The sequence below is a fragment of the Calliphora vicina genome, chromosome 3 (genome assembly GCF_958450345.1).
Source record: "Calliphora vicina chromosome 3, idCalVici1.1, whole genome shotgun sequence".
NCBI classification, from domain to species: domain Eukaryota; kingdom Metazoa; phylum Arthropoda; class Insecta; order Diptera; family Calliphoridae; genus Calliphora; species Calliphora vicina.
The window spans coordinates 110,990,475-111,010,827 of NC_088782.1; the positions used below are offsets into that span (position 1 = coordinate 110,990,475).

The following is a 20,353-nucleotide window of genomic DNA, read 5'->3' on the forward strand; positions in this document are numbered from 1 at the left end:
TTGAGATTTAGCACTTAATGGTGTTGAGGGAAGGTATTTGGAAATTTGATTGATAGTTTGGTGAAATCTGGAGGTCGATAAATTAATTTTTTTTTTAAATATTTCTCAGTTTAAGGTTAATTTTTAAGGCAAAATTGGTTTAATAACTAAATGGCTTTTAAATAAATAATATTATTAACAAATTTATTTCTAATATTTATGTAGGTACTTACACTCTTTAGCTAATATTGAGGAACAGCAGCAGTCCTTGACTTCTTCGTAAAAGAAACAGGAACCCACTGAGGTTTTATAAATCTTTTCGCCCACATAGCATATATGGGGAACAAAAGGTAAGCCCTCTGGAAGAAAAAGAAAATAACATTAAAAGAATTAATAAATTAGTAAATTATATTTTTAAAATCATCAAATGTTTTCAAAAAATTCAAGATTAAAGGCTTAATTATTTATTTTTAGTTTAAAAATATTAATTCCCTCTCAATACTGCATACATTTTTCAAATAAAGTACATTTTTTAATAAAATAATTACATATAAAAATTATCTTAATATTTTTAATTCTTAAGCAGGCAAATTTAATATCTGGCAATCTGTATCATTTCTTTTCACACACATTTATTATTGCAGTAGTTGTTGTTGGTTTTATTGTTGTTTTTATTTACAGTTTCCAGAGTCTATAAATTCTATATTGATGTTTGTTGTTGTGTTTTAGTTTTCATTTTGTTTTGATTACTGCAACAACAACAACATTATAAATATGGTCAATGCAAGTAACGGACTACATACGAGTCAACACATAGAGACACATACACGCCCATGCAAATTGTACATGAAAACATTGGCCAAAAGTAGAAAAAAATCGACAAAAAATATTAAAAATATTTTTATGAAGTCATTTTATGAACCATTATTTTACTTGTTTGTTATATACACAGTATGTACAAAGTGGTTAACAGTGGAGCTGGAAACTGATGAATGCATTATTATATTTCCAGAGGCAAAAATATGCTTCAGTGGTTCACAAATTAAAAAATAAACAAGTGAGAGAAAAAAAAAATTTAAAAAACAAATTGAAAAATGTTTTTCTTCCAAAAAAGATTTCAACAGACAGACGGACATGGCTTAATTGACTCCGCTATCCAGAATATATATACTTTATAGGGTGGGAAAATTATATTGTGGAAATTACAAACGGAATGACAAACTTATATATACCCTTCTCACGAAGTTGAAGGGTATAAAAACACAAATTTAAAAGGTAAAACTTATGACAGAACCTCCTTTTGCTATATACATATATTTGCTAAATCCGAATCTTTTTAAAGTAAAGGGTCTTCTAATAGGCACTTCAGAACTTTGACAGTTGATAGCGGCTATATTGGTGAAGCTGCATCTGTCGAATTGGCTGTCTTTTATTCAGTCTGTTTTGCCAAATCACCATGGACGGATATAGCGATCAACAACACGTGCAAATGATAAAATTGTTTTATCAAAATGGGTGTTTTATTCGGGCAAAGTACCGCGCACTTAGCTCATTTTACGGTGAGGCCCATTTCTGGATGAATGGATAAGTCAACAAATAAAATTATCGGATTTGTAGCGATAACAACTCACATGAAATAGCGTCCAATGCATCCCGGAAAAGTTAATATTTGCTGTGGATATTGGGTCTCTCGTTAGCTCAAGGTTTCCTGTGAAAACAGCCAATCTCTAGCTCAAGGTTTCCTATGGAAACATTCTATTGCTAGCTTAAGGTTTTCTATGGAAACAGCCACTCGCTTTCTCAAGGTTTCTTATGAAAACAGTCAATCCCTAGCACAAGTTCTCCTATGGAACAGTCTCTAGCTAGTTCAATGTTTAGGTATGGAAACAGTCTCTCGCTTGCTCAAGGTTGCCAGTGGAAAAAGCCTCTTGCTAGTACAAGGATTTCTATGGAAACAGTATCTTGCTAGCTCAAGGTTTCTCATGGAGACAGTCGCTAGCTCATCGGTTCATAGTATTTATTTTGAGAACGACGTTGGCTAGACTATCACCGTCAATGGAGAGCGCTATAGGTCGATGATTACTAACATATTTTAGCTTAAATTGGATGATGTGGAAACCGACGACATGTGGTTTCAACATAACGATGCTATGTGCCACACAAGCTCATGCCACATTGGACATTCTGCAAGAGCGATTTGAGGGCAGGAGGAGGAGGTGATGTGAACTGACCATCGAGATCATGCGATTAGACCCTGTTAGACTCTTTCTGGTGGGATTTTCTTAAGTCACACGTCTATGTTAAGCTGCTGAAATCAAGTCAGACCATCACAGGGAACCTGTGCCGAACACAACTGATTCGTTTGAAGCGAGCATTGGCCAAAAAACGTCCAGAATATGCGGCCAGACATGAAACTGTAATATTCCATCATGACACATGTTGCAATGCCTGTTAAAAACAATTTAGAATGAAGTGGTTGGGATGTTTGGCTCGGAATTCATATGTTGCCAGAAAGATGGGAAAAGGTCATAGCTAACAATAGCCAATACTTTGAATAAATTTATATTGTATAAATGTTTCAAAATTGAAGCTAAAAATTGGAAAAAAAATCCGCATTTTTAAGTCTTTATATAAAAATTCTTTATCGTTTTTCTCCCAAAAGTGTTTGAAACAAAGACAGCAATGAACTGACGATATGTACCTATATTTTGCCGATTTATCTGTTTTATCCATCACTGTAATAATTTGTTTGTGCATGCCCACGGTTTATATGAACATATTTTAATATTTATTCCTAAGTTATTAAGACATTGTTTACAAATTTTAATTTTCCCCCAAAATTTCTTTTATGTGGTAGTTTAGGCTAAAAATACAAAAACAAATGAAAAACTAGGCTAAAGTAATAAATTTTGAGTTTTTTTTTCAAAATAAATTAATTATAACAAGAAATATGGATGATCATATAGTTGTATTGCAATATAATGAATGCAGATTGAGATAGCAAAATGGTGAAAAATAAAGGCTAAATTAATTAGGAAATCAAAATAAAAGATTTTCTGGTCCTTCGGTCATTACTGTACAAATTAATTTTGATATTTCGGTTTAATTATTTACTTTTGTCAATATTTTCTAATTTAAAATTACTTTGAACACATCAGTTTTCATTAACAATCATGTTTAAACAAAAATATTAATCAAATTAGAAAACTAATCAAATACTGACATGAATAACATCATAGATAAATACACATAGATCGGAAGCTCTCCTGTCAAAAACCTAAGTGGTTAGAATATATTAGTAACAAAAAACTATGTGAAAACAAAATGTGTGATTTTTTTCTGTAATTTTTTGTTTTGAGTTTTTTCTAGTTTCCGCTCTATGTGCATGTCTCTATGAATAACATGAATTAAACTAATAAATAAAACATAACATTAATGATAAGTGAAATACAATATTTGATTTTTAATTGCAATTCACAGACAACTATATAGATACATACATAAATACATGTGTATAACCTTGTAATTCCTTTAGAATAAAAAAAAATTGAAAACAATTTTTATATCTTATCAATTCAATTCCTTTTATAATTAACAGCTAGCAAACAAATCATTTGTGCATGCACTTGTAAAAATATAATGAGCTCGTTGACTTGTATACTGTCATAACTCAATATTTAGGATTAAAAATAGAAAATAAACACTTTAATTAATATAATAACTTTCAAATAGTGAGTTGAGTATTAGCTGCAAATTATCTGCAACACAAATTACACAGGATTGCAAAACTCCTGTTGGCATCTCTCTTTCTCTTTCAATATGGCGAAATTAGAGAAAGTAAAAAAGAAGAAGAAGAAAATAAACAAAGACGCCTTGAGGGTGTTAGTGGCGAATTCAGCCAAATATGAGCGAATTCATTAAATTTCTATATATGGAGTTTGACATTCGTAACAACCTCTTATTGTTGAGAATAAGAATAAACTCCATATATTAAAAATTAATGAGTTCGCTCGTATTTGCCTGAATTGGCCACTAAAACCAACTGGTATATAAATTCGCCTTGAATGTTGCCATATTTTAGGATCTTTTTGCAATGTGTATTGCGTTGACATCACTCTCTCTCATTCCATATGGCGAAATTAAAATAATACAAAAGTATTGGAACAGAATTTAAGATTTTGACATATTTTAGTAGGTTTTTGCTTTGCAAAATATGTTTTAAGGATTACAAAGGAATATACATGTACACAATCAATGCCAAAATATTGCATTTTTAAACGTTTGCAATCTAAAACGCATGACATGAAAAATGCGTTAAGATGTTTTAAATTAGAATTTACAATATAAAACGCTTCGTATGTCGAGTACCACTAATATTTGATTTTTATTTTTAATTAACAAACAACTATAACCTTGTAATCCCTTTAGAAAAAAAAAACGGCAAATTATTGCAAATAATTTTGAAATCTTATCAATTCAAGTAACAATTTTTTTATTTACTTTTAAAATAAAAATATAATGAGCTCGTTGACGTGAACACTATCATAACTCAAACAAATAAATGCAGTAAAATAAATAAAATTTTGTATTAAATAAAATCAGATCAGAGTTGCTGTGAGATAGAATAAATGTATTTTTTTGTTTGTTTCATGTGAAATATCTGATTTTGACATTGAAAATCATTTGACAACTAACAAATATTGTATCTCCTGATTAATACGCCTTTATTTATTCTACATCTACAACATATTTTTTCATTCATTTTGGTTTAGATTTGAATTGACAAAAATTAAAAAAAAAAAAAAAACAATTAAGAGAGCTATATTCGGCTGTGCCGAATCTTATATACCATTCACCAAATTATATTTCCAAATAAAAATTTTAAATATTTTTAAGAAAACAAAATTTTTTTTTGTTTTCCAAAGTTGTTTTTTAATTTTTTGGAAAAAATTTTTTTTGGAATTGTTGTTTTAAATTTTATTTTTTAAACTTTCTTTTTTTATTTTTTTTTAAATTTAAATTTTTTTTCTTTGGTAAAAAAAAAAATTCGGGTTAAAAAATATTTTTTCCGATTTTGACCCATTGTAGGTCCAACTTATGGTCTTATATACGTCGTTGCAAAGGTCTTTGAAAAATCTATCATTAGATATCCATATTGTCTTAATAATCCAGATATAGGTCAAAAATCGAGGTTGTCCTTTTTTTTTCCTCATATCTCAGCCATTTGTGGACCGAATTATTGAAGATTTGGATCCCGAAGATATCTGAGGTCTTCAGAAAATTGCTGTCAACAAACAGACGGACAGACAGACATACGGTCATGGCTTAATCGACTCCGCTATCTATAAGGATCCAGAATATACTATATACTTTATAGGGTCGGAAAATTATATTGTGGAAATTACAAACGGAATTACAAACTTATATGTACCCTTCTCACGAAGGTGAAGGGTATAAAAACAAATGTTGAATGAATTTTATTATTCATATTAAAATTCATTCAACATTTGGTCATCAATGAATGAATTCCATTCAAATAAATGCCTTGTGAATGAATCTAAAGAATTTCATTTGTGGGGACTGGTTTTTGGCAATAAATTGTTAAATTTTTTTAATTCAGATTTTTGAGATTTAAGCTTTAATTGAATTAATTAATTACAAGCTGTGCTTAAAAGACAATTATTTTTGTTTAAGAGGAAAAAGAGGAATAGATTTTTTCGATATTTAAGACAAATTTTAAAACAATTATATGGAAATCATGCAAAATAGATAAAATACTTATAGTTTTCATTTAAAATTTATAGACGAATGTTTATTTTGTTTTACAAAAACCTGTGTTCAATAATATTTTCCTCTTTACATGATTTATAACAGTCTTCTTGCAAATGGTTAAAAATTTGTTGTTATAAGTTGTATGTTTAGAATGTATATTTTTACATTAAACTTAAGTAAAAGTAGTTTTTTTTTAAATAAATTTATTACATGCATTTGAAATGCAGAAAACTACTTTCAAGTAGAAAGAACTGCAATTTGTATGAAACAACTTGAGGTAAACAAAGAAAACAAACAGTTGGCAACTACAAAACAAAGGCAACAACAACAACAGCATTCTTTGTATACAATATATGACAGGGATGGGAAATTTTGCACTATTGTATTTTTTGACATCAGAAATGGAAAATTCAGCAGTATGTATTTTGCAGAAATGAATATAAGAATCATCACATCGGTTTAAATTAAATTCGTTATGAAATCAAAATTAACTTCGTATGTTAAGGGTCTTTCATTAAATTTAAATAAAACAAAGTGTGTGTGAGATATCATCGACATTTTTTATTTGTATGAAAGACCTATCGATGACATTATTTATGGAATATAACATGGTGCAATTGTAAGCCGCGGCTTCGCTATGTGGCGGTCATCCCAAATGTCCATTTCTGGTGCATAAATCCTAGTGAATTTGAACGATGACATGGGTTATGTTGACTTTAAGGGCCGCTGTGGTTTGTGGCTTATTCGCATAGACCTGCGACTTAAGAAAATCCCACAAGAAGAGGTCAAATGTGGTCTAATCACACGATCTCAGTGGTCAGTTCAGCGTACAATGTGGCATGATAGCGCCGTCCTGTAGAAACCACATAACGTCATAGCGTCAATATCATCCAATTCAAGCAAAAGAAGTTGGTAATTATTGACCTACAGCGTTCGCCTTTGACGGAGATGGTCTGACCAATGTCGTTATCAAAGAAATATGGACCGCAGACGCCCCCACCCCAAAATTCTACAGCTCACATTCACGGCTCACGACGATGTTCCAGTGAGTAAATAGATAAGCACCTTCTTCTTCTCCTGTACGTGGTTGAGTAACTCCAAAATAGACAATCTCCTACAGGCTTGGTCTATTATTGAATGTATATGAATGGAAAATATTGCTGTCATCTGCAAAAGAATAGATAAGGTTGGAAGTTTGACGTAGAAGGTAGTTTAGGAGGATAATAAATAGAGTAGGAGAAATGAACGGTGCCGCTGACTTTATTTTGAACTCATTTGATGGCATTTCATCTACAAAAACTCTTATTGTGTGATCTCTGAGAAAGATCGATATAAATCGAGAGAGAAGCAATAAGTTTTGATAGAAGCTTACCATGCCATAGCATATCGAACGCCTTAGAAATATTTAGAGCCAAAACGGTGAATGGAACGATACCATTTTTCCAATAGGAAGGCTTGAGCAAGTTTCACGAACAGCGCCCTCTACTGTCGGTCGCTGAGTAGCTTGTTAGACTCTAAATATTTAACAAGATGCTTAATTAATACTCTCCTTTACTTTGGAAAGTGCGTTACATTAGCAATCGACCAACATACAGGAAATTTGTCGGCAGGGTATAAAGTTCTGAAAAGGTTAGCTAATGCACGAGCTAGCTTCGAAGAACAATTCTTCAAGACCAGTGCTAGTATACCATCAGTCCCAGGAGATTTTTTTATGTTGAGATCCGCTAAAAACTTTTTAACTGCTCGAGCACGAAATAATATATTCGTCATAACTGCTGCTCTTTTGAGTTCGAGTAGTGGTTGATTGCTTTCCGGTAGGTTAGTATTGTTCAGCAAATAATTCAGACAAAAGGTTAACTTTAACAACCGGGTGTGAATATCCGAATTTGTACTGACAAATACCTCTTTGGTGCCTATTCGACATCCAGATTGGTACATGAATGCCGGGTGTCTCTAAACGATATGGCGAGATATTCTAACCTGGAGTTTGGGTGCCGGGTCACTCTGGTATACTCGATAATACTATCGCGGATGAACTGGCTCTGCTGTTGTAAATCAATCTGCTCAGCTGAGATGGTATAGTTTGACTAATTGCTCGGTATCGAGGCTTACATGGCCCGTTTACGACCATCATAGGTTAATGTCTCTAACGGGGCTATCACGCTACGAATTTGGATAGCCGGGCTTACAGGGAACTGCTTGGTACGCATGCTAGGAGACTGAATACTCCTGATAATGACTTCTGTGGAAGTTTTCATGACGAATACGAGTAGGTAACGGTTGAACATCTCCTCTGTCTTTGCCCTGCTCTATCGGGGACCCGAAATGGGTAGTCCTTTTTTGCACGGCCTACCGGATTTATCGAGAGTGGATGTTAGGAAGGTGGAAGGCAGCGAACCCTTGATCCTTTAGAAAGGCAGCCGGTATTACCAGCTCACTCTTTATAACCTAACCTACCTCAACAAAGTATTTATGTGTTTAGAGTTCTGTAGCATTTCAAAATCTCTGTTTTTCCAGGCCTGATTTATGGCCAATTATAGGGGATTTAAGAAAAAATAATTGCATGTAAAAAATGTTGTTTAACAATAAAATATTAATGAATAGAACGTGTTAAAATGTTACAAACTGTAGTAAAATTGTATCTAACTGGATTTTTTTTAAACAAAGTCCCTATAAACACATAAAAATATTTTTTAAATTTGCAAATCAAACTTGTTTTACGACATTTTATTATATTTATAAAAATTACTTCTTTTTAAAATAAAAAAAAAATAATTATAATTTTGCTTTTATACAAATCCCAGACATGTTCATTCTATAAGTCGCCAAACTAAGTATTAAGTTCATACATTTGGCGACCACTGACTGACTATATTTTTACTTAGACAAATGTCATAGAAATATATGTATGTATATATAATTTGATTTTATAAAAGCCAAAACTATTTAATATGCAAGACACATTGCAGATTTGTTTATTTATTTATTTAGATTTACTTTTATTCAATACAGCCCTAACCAACAAACCAACAAAAAAACTGTTTTATTAATGAATAAATTCAATGAGTAATAATAACATTTAAAAATATTTCTAGCTATACAAACAAAATTCATATAAAAGTATTTTTATTAAACTGCAATTTAACACCTGATAAATTAAGACAAAATAATAAACTTTTATTTTTTGGTTAAAAAACCATTAAAACTATTTAAATTTGCATAATAATTTGTTTAGGAAATGTAGCAGTTCAAACTGTTTGTAATTTAAACACTATTAATATGTTAATAATATTAACTATTTAAAAGAATTTTGTGTTTAAGTTGAGATATAAGGAGCTTCATTAAAGTATTCTTTATGATGTTACTATAACGTCCGGTTATCATGTGTTGTTACAGGTTCAAGTGTACGTGAGCAAACTGTCAAAACATTATTGATGAAAAGGCTTATTGGCATTTGAATAATTTGTGAAAATCTGCTATTTTTACAAAGAAATTCAATTGTTAATCTTGTTGCACAAAAGCTGTTGCTCATTTTATTTCATTGCCTTTATATGCAAATTAGTAATATGCCATTAGTAAATCGGACAATCCAGTTGAAATTTCTAGCAGTGTCAATAAGGTCCAGCACTTTGGTCAAATGTCAGCTGGTTGTCAACAGTGTTCTATAAAACCAAAAGTAATGGTTATCAAAATCGACCACATCGAGTGTGAAACCCTTTTAGAACTGAGAAAAGAACTAGAACAGAACTAGAACAGAACTAGAACTAGAACAGAACTAGAACAGAACTAGAACAGAACTAGAACAGAACTAGAACAGAACTAGAACAGAACTAGAACAGAACTAGAACATAACTAGAACAGAACTAGAACAGAACTAGAACAGAACTAGAACAGAACTAGAACAGAACTAGAACAGAACTAGAACAGAACTAGAACAGAACTAGAACAGAACTAGAACAGAACTAGAACAGAACTAGAACAGAACTAGAACAGAACTAGAACAGAACTAGAACAGAACTAGAATAGAACTAGAACAGAACTAGAACAGAACTAGAACAGAACTAGAACAGAACTAGAACAGAACTAGAACAGAACTAGAACAGAACTAGAACAGAACTAGAACAGAACTAGAACAGAACTAGAACAGAACTAGAACAGAACTAGAACAGAACTAGAACAGAACTAGAACAGAACTAAAACAGAACTAGAACAGAACTAGAACAGAACTAGAACTAGAACAGAACTAGAACAGAACTAGAACAGAACTAGAACAGAACTAGAACAGAACTAGAACAGAACTAGAACAGAACTAGAACAGAACTAGAACAGAACTAGAACAGAACAGAACTAGAACAGAACTAGAACAGAACTAGAACAGAACTAGAACAGAACTAGAACAGAACTAGAACAGAACTAGAACAGAACTAGAACAGAACTAGAACAGAACTAGAACAGAACTAGAACAGAACTAGAACAGAACTAGAACAGAACTAGAACAGAACTAGAACAGAACTAGAACAGAACTAGAACAGAACTAGAACAGAACTAGAACAGAACTAGAACAGAACTAGAACAGAACTAGAACAGAACTAGAACAGAACTAGAACAGAACTAGAACAGAACTAGAACAGAACTAGAACAGAACTAGAACAGAACTAGAACAGAACTAGAACAGAACTAGAACAGAACAAGTAAGAGAGCTATATTCGGCTGTGCCGAATCTTATATATCTTAATCTTATAAATTTCAAATATTTTTAAATAAACAAAATTATTTTTTTTTCCAAAGTTGTTTTTTTAATTTTTTGGAAATTTTTTTTTTTTTTGGAATTGTTATTTTAAATATATTTTTTTAAATTTTAATTTTGTTTTTTTAAATTTAAAATTTTTTTTTTTAGTTATTTCAATTTTTTTTTGGAGAAAAAATCCGGGTTAAAAAATATTTTTTCCGATTTTGACCCATTGTAGGTCCAACTTACTATGGTCTTAGATACGTCGTTGCAAAGGTCTTTGAAATATCCATATTGTCTATATTAATGTCTTAGTAATCCAGATATTTTTTCCTCATATCTCAGTCATTTGTGGACCGATTTTGCTGATTTTAAATAGGAAACTTCTTGAAAGCATGTCTGACTTAATTATTGAAGATTTGGATACCGAAAATATCTGGGGTCTTCAGAAAATTGATTTCAACAGACAGACGGACAGACATGGCTTAATCGACTCCGCTATCTATAAGAATATATATAATTTATAGGGTCAGAAAATTATATTGTGGATATTACAAACGGAATGACAAACTTATATATGCCCTTCTCACGAAGGTGAAGGGTATAACTAGAATAGAACTAGAACAAAACTAGAACAGAACAGAACTAGAGCAGAATTGGAACTGTGGCATTATATGGCTGTAAGTTAGACAAATCAAAAATTAAGTGCAATTTCCAATTGGAAATACTGCATTTATATCTACTCAAATATTAATTTATAAATTTAATAACACTTCTTTAATATTCACCCAAAATTAATTTTAACAATTAAAATTATGCATTTTAATTGCAGCCAGTTTGCATGCAGTACTCCACAAAGTTTAAATAAAATCTATAATAATAATAATAAATTGAATACTTTGCATAAATCTTTAACAAAATAAATTTGGCATAAAAACAAAATTCAAATAAAATGCTAATTCAATATAGAAGAAAAAAAACCGAATATATTGGACGTGTTTTCCTATTAAATTCATTAGCACGCACCCTCTAAAATTTAGGAAACCAAAACATATTATCTTCTTACACATTTCCAAATAAAAAAAAAACTAAAGTGTTTGAAAATTTTACTTTGTTAATAAATTGTGTGTGTGATTTTATTCCAATATATAAATCATTCGTTGGGTGTTTTAAATCGATTTTTATTTGAATTTTTTTTTGGGCTTTATAGGGTGGTCTTGTATTTCAATTTAAAGATTATAAATTTTAGATTGTTTTTTTGGTTTTAAGTAAGAAAAATTTTATAATTTGTGAGGTTTTTTTTTCAGAAAAATAGAAATGTATAAGTTTTGCTTTTTGTTTCTTAATATGTGTCTTTAGAATGAAGAAAAATTCTTAAGAAGTGTGTGATTTATTTACTTAATTTTTGCATTTAACTGAAATCAATTGATATTGAACAGGTGTGAAAATAAATAAATAAATTGTTTATAGTTAAACAATAAAAGAAAGAAAATATTATTAAAATTGAATTACATATGAGTTAAAATCGCAGAAATGCATCATACAAAACTTTTGCTTTAATTTGCAACTGACAGCTAGCTACACAGAGAAAAACCTGACACAAACGGAGCCAGTTTTGGTTGGGACCAAGGCGAATTTATATACCAGGTGGTGTCAATTCTACAACAAGTACAACATTTACAAAAACCACTTGTAATTTGTTTTTGTTTATGTGGTTTAAGCTGTCAAAGTTTACATGTTGTTTTTGTTATTTTTTCGTTTGTTGTAGAATTCGCCAGAACAAACACAAGGCAATTTGACAGCTCAAACAGCTAAACAAGTAAAGTAAACAATAATCAGCTGTGCTATCGACACCAACAAGGTAGAATCAGTGAAACAGCTGATAATTTTTTTTTTCGCTTTTTGGTTCTAACAACTGTCAAAGCTTCTTTTTAAATTTAAATATCTACATATTCTAAGCTTATTAATAAAAATATTTATTGTTTACATAAATAAGTAAAGCCCTCACTATATTAAGTTTTAATACTAATTTGTTTAATTTTTCATTTTGGTTTTTTGACATTTGTTAAGACCAATCGTTGTTTTTGTAGAACTGACACCACCTTGTATATAAATTCTCCTTGGTTGGGACTCTTTTCATGTCAATGCCTGTATTTAACTGCAGCTGTCAGTTGGAATTGAAGCGAAAGTATTTTGATGTTAAATCCTTGCCTCACTTAAATTTGCGTTTAAATTTCGCTATAATTACATTGTATTAAGTTTTCCTCCAAAAATTAGTTTATTACGCCCCTATATTGTTTGTGAATTAATTTAATTTTATGTTTTGCCACATGTGTAATTAAAAATGTTTAAAAATAATGCATGTTAACAGGTAATTAAACGCATGTTACTAGCTCAAGTTCACTTTCTACTATAAAAACAAACAAAAACATATAAATATAAGTAAATATTTGTTTTATCAAAATACATACTACAATATACATATTTATTTTAAAATAGTTTCTGTTGTAATAAAAAGAATAATAAAAAAAATATATTCACTAATTAAAGCAAACAGCTTTAAATTTGAAAACTAATTTTAAAAAATCCAACATTTTCCTAGACAAGTCGACAATATACATCATTGTGGCCTCAGTGACCAAGATCTTGTGAAGCTAGTTCTTGATCAGTTCCAAAATTTATCGGTTTTAAGGAAAAAGAAAACCATATTGCCACCTTACATGAATTCCACAAAATAAACAACACACAGACTAATATTTATATTAAAAATCCTCCATTAAAAATTAAGAAAATTAAATTAATGAAATGATTACAACAGAATTGCACATAAATGGACAATTACAATGTAAACACGCGAAATTTTTAAACATTAAACAGATTGACTGACAAACCAATATTCATATACATACAGGCATATTTTTAATCATAAATTCTAAAACCAAACTAATTTGAAATTAAATAGTTATAATTCAAACAAGTCTCGAACAATAATGCACTGGTTTTTGTAGGTGAATTCTTTGTTTAGAGTCAATTAAATAATCATTAAATGATTATATAGACTAAATACTTGTATAACAACTAGAGCAATTGATATTGAAAAAGGAGGCTGAGAAAAAAAAAGTTAAATCTATAATCAGAATGCATATGGGCAATTCCATATCATCGTACGTGACATTTGTATAGATTTTGCAAAAATAAGAGTATCTGAAAAATAATTTTATCTTTATGTTCCATTCAGAAGGTACGATATTTTAAACTAATAAAAAGTTCTTTCGAAATATTGTTGTCCAAAAAATAGTGAGCGAAATAGGGGTATATCGTACGTGACATAAAACGCAACTCATTTTGAGGTACATGTAGAAATATGCGAAAATATTGGAATCGTGTGCGGCGTTATGTTTTCTTTTAATTCCTTACACTAAACGAAATATTTTTCCTTTACAATCTGTCATTTTTAAATAAAAACAATCTTTGGATGATTTTATAATAAATAAAATTTAATATCGTACATGACATACCGTACGTGACAGATTTTTCTCTTATAATAAAACAATATATATTCTGTAAATATATGTATACAAAAACTAAAAAAGTGAATAGAAAATATACATTGGGTTTCAATAAACAATTTGACAATAGCAAAAAAACAATCAGAGTCAAAATCATTTCATACTACAAACTAATTGGGAGCCTAGTTTTCGCCTAAAACATTAAAAAATTAAATATAATCAGTTTAAGTTATTATTTTTGTCTTTAAAATGTTGTAATATGATCTAAATACTTTCACATAGTAATTTTTTATTATTTTCTTCTATTCAAATCATCTTGAAAAAAGTTTCAAGGGTTTTTGTGTTTTCAGTCGTGGTATCGATTCTCGTGGAATTGCCCATATGTTATTAACAATTTAGCCACCTAATAAATTTTGTTCATGAAAATGTTTAGAACTGTTATACAATTCCAAGGGGTCGATTCCCAGCAGTTAAGCAAATAGTCAATCACCCCTATCGTGAAAAACATGTGAAATTTATGTTCCCATGAAATATCCATTTCCCTCGAAGGGAAAATTGCTATCGTGATATTCCCCTGAACTTTTCATTCACAATAGTTGATTTTGTTCGTAACAGCTGTTTATTGTTTACAAAATTCCATCTAAAAATTTCCCATGTTGGCGATTTTTTTCACGTGAACAAAGTTTATGAACGAAAAATGGGAAAAGGGAACACATTTCATGTGAAATATTGTTGCGCGATAGGGGTGAATGTATCTCTTATAGACAGTAATTGTCACTAATGTCTAAACACTTGGTTCACTCCAATTGATGTATTTTGGGTCATTCGACACGGATGTGAAATGAAATCAAGTGGTTACTTTATACATCCCTTGTAATCTAGCGTGAAGACAATTGTCACTTAAGTGTCTATAAGTAGTCAAGATTGTTGTCACTTTGAGTAACTTAATTCTCATACATTTTACTTTATTTTTGCGTATACGTTTTTTTTTTGTACTGCTCTTTAAAAGTTATTTTACCCACCAGAAGAAAATTATCAGAGGATGGTTTGTCTACAAGAAATCGGTTATTGGACTGTCTTTGAGATGCCTTTTTAACTGACTATTTGATGTCAATTAGCACCCGTATATGTTAAAATAACTAGTTACGATGCTGATCAAGTAACCAGTTAGGTAGCTAGTAAGGTAGCTGTGTCTATGTAACCCGTATGTGAATCCAATGCATTGAATACTTTGGACCTGCTATCAGACAGTCTCATTGTAATCCAGAAGGGTCAATTGACCTTTTGCTTATAACATTTACTTGTTAAAATGACTAGTCACATAGGTAGTTATATAACTAGGTTTCTCCTAAAACTGCTGGGTTCTACAACATTTATAAAAACCACATGCAATTGGTTTTTTTTATACTGGCTCGAGCTTTCAAAGTCTGACAGTTGTTTTTGTTGCTTTTACGTTTGTTGTAGTATTCGCAACAATAATTTAAATTATTTTTACGTAAACAAAATTTAGTTTTTTGTTCCAAAGTTGTTTTTTTAATTTTTTGGAAAAAAAAAATTTCGAATTATTTTTAAAAATTTTTTTGGTGAAAAAAAAAAATTCGTTTTAATCCGATTTTGACCCATTCTATGTCCAACTTACTATGGTCTTATATACGTCGTTGCAAAGGTCTTTGAAATATCTATCATTAGATATCCATATTGTCTATATTAATGTCTTAGTAATCCAGATATAGGTAAAAAATAGGTCAAAATCGAGGTTGTCCTGGTTTTTTCCTCATATCTCAGCCATTTGTGGACCGATTTTGCTGATTTTAAATCGGAAATTTAGTTTTTCAACAATATTTCGCAGATTTTCTAAACTCTAATGGCTTTTGACTTGATTAAGTTAAATCTATGGATGTTATTGTTGGTTAGTCAAATATTTTGTTTTATTTGCTAGTTAAAGCATCTAATATTGGAGGGTTAATCTCTGCAATAAATCCAAAAGTACCAACAGCTGATGAAAAAATTGGATGTATGACTTAAAAACGCGGAATTTCTCCAATTTTTTAGCTTTTATTTTGAAACATTTGTACAATATAAATTTATTCATAGTACTGGCCATTGTTATCTATAACCTTTTGCCATCTTTGTGGCAACATATAGATTCGGAGGCAAAAGAACTGCTCATCTTTTGAAGCCAAGAACGAATCAAGCCAATATCGGATACTATGTTCCAAAGTGAAGCGTATCCCAAAGAGAGCGTTCTGCATCGATCCAAACAAATATTAGTCGGACGGAGCAAGGTCTGGACTATAGGGCAGGTGAAGCAAAAGTTTTCAACCACTTCATTGTAAATAGTTTTTAACAGGTATTGCATAATGTGGCCCAGCGTTGTCATGATGGAGTATTACGGTTACATGTCTGGCCGCATATTCTGGACGTTTTCGGCAAATATAGGACTCTTTTGCTTCCACCAAATACAGAGCATTACCTAAGCTCCATGAATATTTGGCTTTGACGCCGATTCGGCTGGTTGGCCGAGCTTCACACATGATCTCTTAAGTTTTGGGTTATCGTAATGCAGGCGCGGATCCAGAGGGGGTGAAATAGGAAATTTCCCCCACCAAAACCAAAAAGTTTTCATATAAAAAAATGAATAAAAAGAAAAATGTAGAACAAATTTTAATTTCCCCCCAAATGGTAGACCTAGATCCGCGCCTGTCGTAATGGATCCATTTTTCAAAATCGTCTTTCAAGTTCTCTCAACTTCAATTCGTATGGCACCCAACGAATCCTGCTGCTTGCAACATTTTGAAATTGCAAATCCATTGGATTGAGTAACTCCCAATGTTTTTGTAAGCTCCTGTTGAGTTTGATAACAATCTTCATGGAGAAATGCCTCCAATTCTTGGTTTTCAAACTTTTTTGGCTGGTCTGGACGATATTTGTCTTCCGTGTCAAAATCACCACTTCTGAACCAAACAAACCATCTCTCGAACGTTAAAACCGATGGATTACATTCACCATAAGTTTTGGTGAGCAATCGGTGTGCGGCACTTTTTTCCAAATTAAAGAAGTGATATGACGCTTTGTTGGTACAAAATTCGAAATTTTCGAAACAAAAAAAACTTTGTTGTTCCATTTCATAAGACTTCTTAATGTGTCCAATTATTTTTGGCCTGATTTGACATCCTGTCACTATGGTAAGCAAGGTCTTGAGTGGCACATGGACAATAATGTACCAAGAGAGGCAAAGCCTCAAAACTGCCTGGAACTAAGGCCAGTGGATAGATATTGGGCTCTTGTTAAAAGAGAATTGAAGAGCACAAAAAGTGTCCAAAAGTGTGGTAGATTTTAAATGGAGATGGATAACCTGTTCGAACAAAGTGACTGAAAGCTCTATAAAAACCTTCATGGAAGGATTTTCGGAAAAGGTTCATAAATTCATCACTATTGATTAGAACTATAATTTCAATCAAATAAACAAAAAATCAAAACTGTAGGTTTAGTGGTTTATTTTTTATTAACATTTATGTATGTTAAGATTTTTTCAATCTCAGTCCTTAGAACAGTTCCTGCTGGAACAACAACCTATTTGGGACGATACTATAGGAATATAGTGATTGGCTGTGAAAAACTAGTAAAGCATATCGGCCAGTGATGATTCTTCATGACCAAAAGCTGATGTAAATGGAGCGTCACTCTGTGTTGAGTTATTCCAAGCCATTTTTCCGAGATACATTTTTCAGGTCTCTCGTGTCAACACTAAGCAGCAAACCACGTATTTATTTATGTTATGACATGAACAGATGACTAAGTAAAAAAAAGGTTAAAGTTAAACATAAATTATACATTAATTATTCATTAAACACAAAAACCCAACCTTAAAAGTAACAAGAATAAACTGTTAATGGTCTTAAAAGCCGCAATAATTAGCCTGTAATATTTGTAACATAATAAAACTAAGGTATTTAGAAAAAAAAAAAGAAAAAAACTAAAGTATAAATTTGAACTCAACTTCAAGCTTGATTAATCACATATTAAGGAGTGAGATCGAAAAATTCTTAACACACGTTTTTCATTACATTTTTTAACCCAAGTATTATTTGAATTTTTTTTTGATCAAGTTACCTTTGAAAAACATGTCAGTTATTATGTGTAATGTCAATTATATTAATTTTTTTGTTAATCTGATTAAAATGAGTGACCAGAAAAAAGTGCGTACTGAAATTATTAAATATTTTCAACAAAACCCAACTTGGTCTTACAAAAAGTTGGCCAAGCATACAAAGGTCTGCCGTCAAACTGTTTCCAATGTTATTAAACAGTACCGGGAGAACTTGTCAGTTGATAGAAAACCTGGTTCAGGTAGAAGGAATGGTCCACATGATGTTTCTAAAGCCAAAAAAATAGAACGCATTTTCAAAAGAGCTCCCAACACATCCGGTAGGAAAGCAGCCCGGTTAGCTCAGTGCTCGGACTATTTGGTACGAAAAGTTAAAGCTAATGCAGGTTTAAAAACATACAAGGCTCAAAAAGTTCCTGACAGGAACGCTACTAAAAATTTAGAGGCCAAAAACAGAGCACGGAAATTGAAGTCAAGTTTTATAAAAAAATATTCTTGCTGCATAATGGATGACGAAACGTATGTTCTGGCAGATTTTTCGCAACTTCCAGGTCAAAAATTTTATGTTGCTGATGCTCGAGGGAATGTTGAAGAAAAGTTTAGGACCCAAAAGCAGACAAAATTTCCCAGAAAGTTCTTGGTATGGCAAGCAATATGCAGTTGCGGCAAAAGAAGCCACTCATTTGTTACAACGGGCTCTATAAATACCGAAATTTACATCAAGGAATGTTTACAAAAAAGGCTGCTTCCATTCATAAGACTTCATAATGTGTCCACTTATTTTTGGCCTGACTTGGCATCCTGTCACTATGGCAAACAAGCCCTTGAGTGGTACAAGAACAATAATGTGGTATTTGTACCAAGAGAGGCAAATCCTCCAAACTGCCCGGAGCTAAGGCCAGTGGAGAGATATTGGGCTCTTGTTAAAAGAGAATTGAAGAGTACAAAAAAGGTGTCCAAAAGTGTGGTAGATTTTAAACGGAGATGGACTACATGTTCGAGCAAAGTGACAGAAAGCACTATAAAAACGTTAATGGAAGGGTTTCCGAAAAAGGTTCAAAATTTCATCACTAGTGATTAAAACTATAAAAATAATTTTTTTTGTAAATTGTAATAATAATTTCAATCAAATAAAAAAAAATTAAAGCTGTAAGTTTAGTGGTTTCTTTTTTATAAACATATATGTATGTTAAGAATTTTTCGATCTCACTCCTTAAATATAAAGACAACATAACAAAAAAAAAAAAAAAGAAAAACTTAAATAACGATAGATTTATTTTATAGCTAATACAAGTTTTCAGTTACAATTCTGTTTACATCAGCATTATTTATTCTACTAAATGCTAATCTTAAAATGACTTCCTTCTGTAGTACCCGCAGTCATGTAAATACCTAAATATGGTATTATTTCCACTATTACGTGTATTATGATGCACTTATATTTAAGAATGTTTCCAGATGACTGAGCCATCAATATTAAATACAATGTATATAAACGAGTATTGTAAGATAAATTATAAATGAATGCGTAAAATGCAAGGTTATTATGAGTAACGCCAATTCATTGAAGAATGAAAATGTTAAAATAACAGAAAAGAAAAACAAAATTAAGCAACGCCTGTTTAATATCCAACAAATCTCAATTTATTATCTTCAAATACGCACGGTGCTTTTATGGTGTACAAAACTGGATATGACTAACTGGCATTTTTGTCTGAAATAAAAAATCCTTGTCTTGTAGTTTTGGCATGATTCATGGATATAGTTGACATTTAAATGTAATAATTATTTACTAAACAAATTAATCTGTATGCAACTGGTTGCTGCAACAATGATTTTCTGTAAATTTCACTTCAACACGAAAATATGTAGGTACAGTGGTGTTGATACAAAAAGAAATAATAAATGAATTATTGATTCATCTATGGCGTTTCTTATATGTCATTTTGAAGGGTACAGATATGTACCAGGGTACAGATATGTAACCAGTTGCATTTATTCTCACTTAGGCGCAATTTACATTAAGACTTTTCAGACGTCTGATTTTTCGAATTCCCTTTTGAGGATCTTCAAAAAAAATCATTAACATTTACACGGTGATTTTTTACATGAAATTATGTTTGTCTTGTTTTTGACATTTAATTGTTGATTCTCTTTAGTTGTTTATTCGTAATATTTTTTTTTAAACGAAAACATCTTATTTTGATTGTGGAAAATAAATTGGACAATTTTTTAAATTGTTTTTTTTTAAGTAAA

The 20,353-nt window shown here is 31.0% G+C and overlaps 1 protein-coding gene across 1 annotated transcript in view; it reads right to left on the minus strand.

Moving 5' to 3' along the window:
- Window positions 1-20,353, minus strand: part of LOC135953977 (uncharacterized) — a 41,908-nt gene that overhangs the window by 9,018 nt on the left and 12,537 nt on the right. The window contains exon 4 of the mRNA XM_065504019.1: window positions 213-338. Within this exon, the coding sequence (XP_065360091.1) occupies window positions 213-338 (126 nt within the window). The remainder of the gene's footprint in view (window positions 1-212; window positions 339-20,353) is intronic.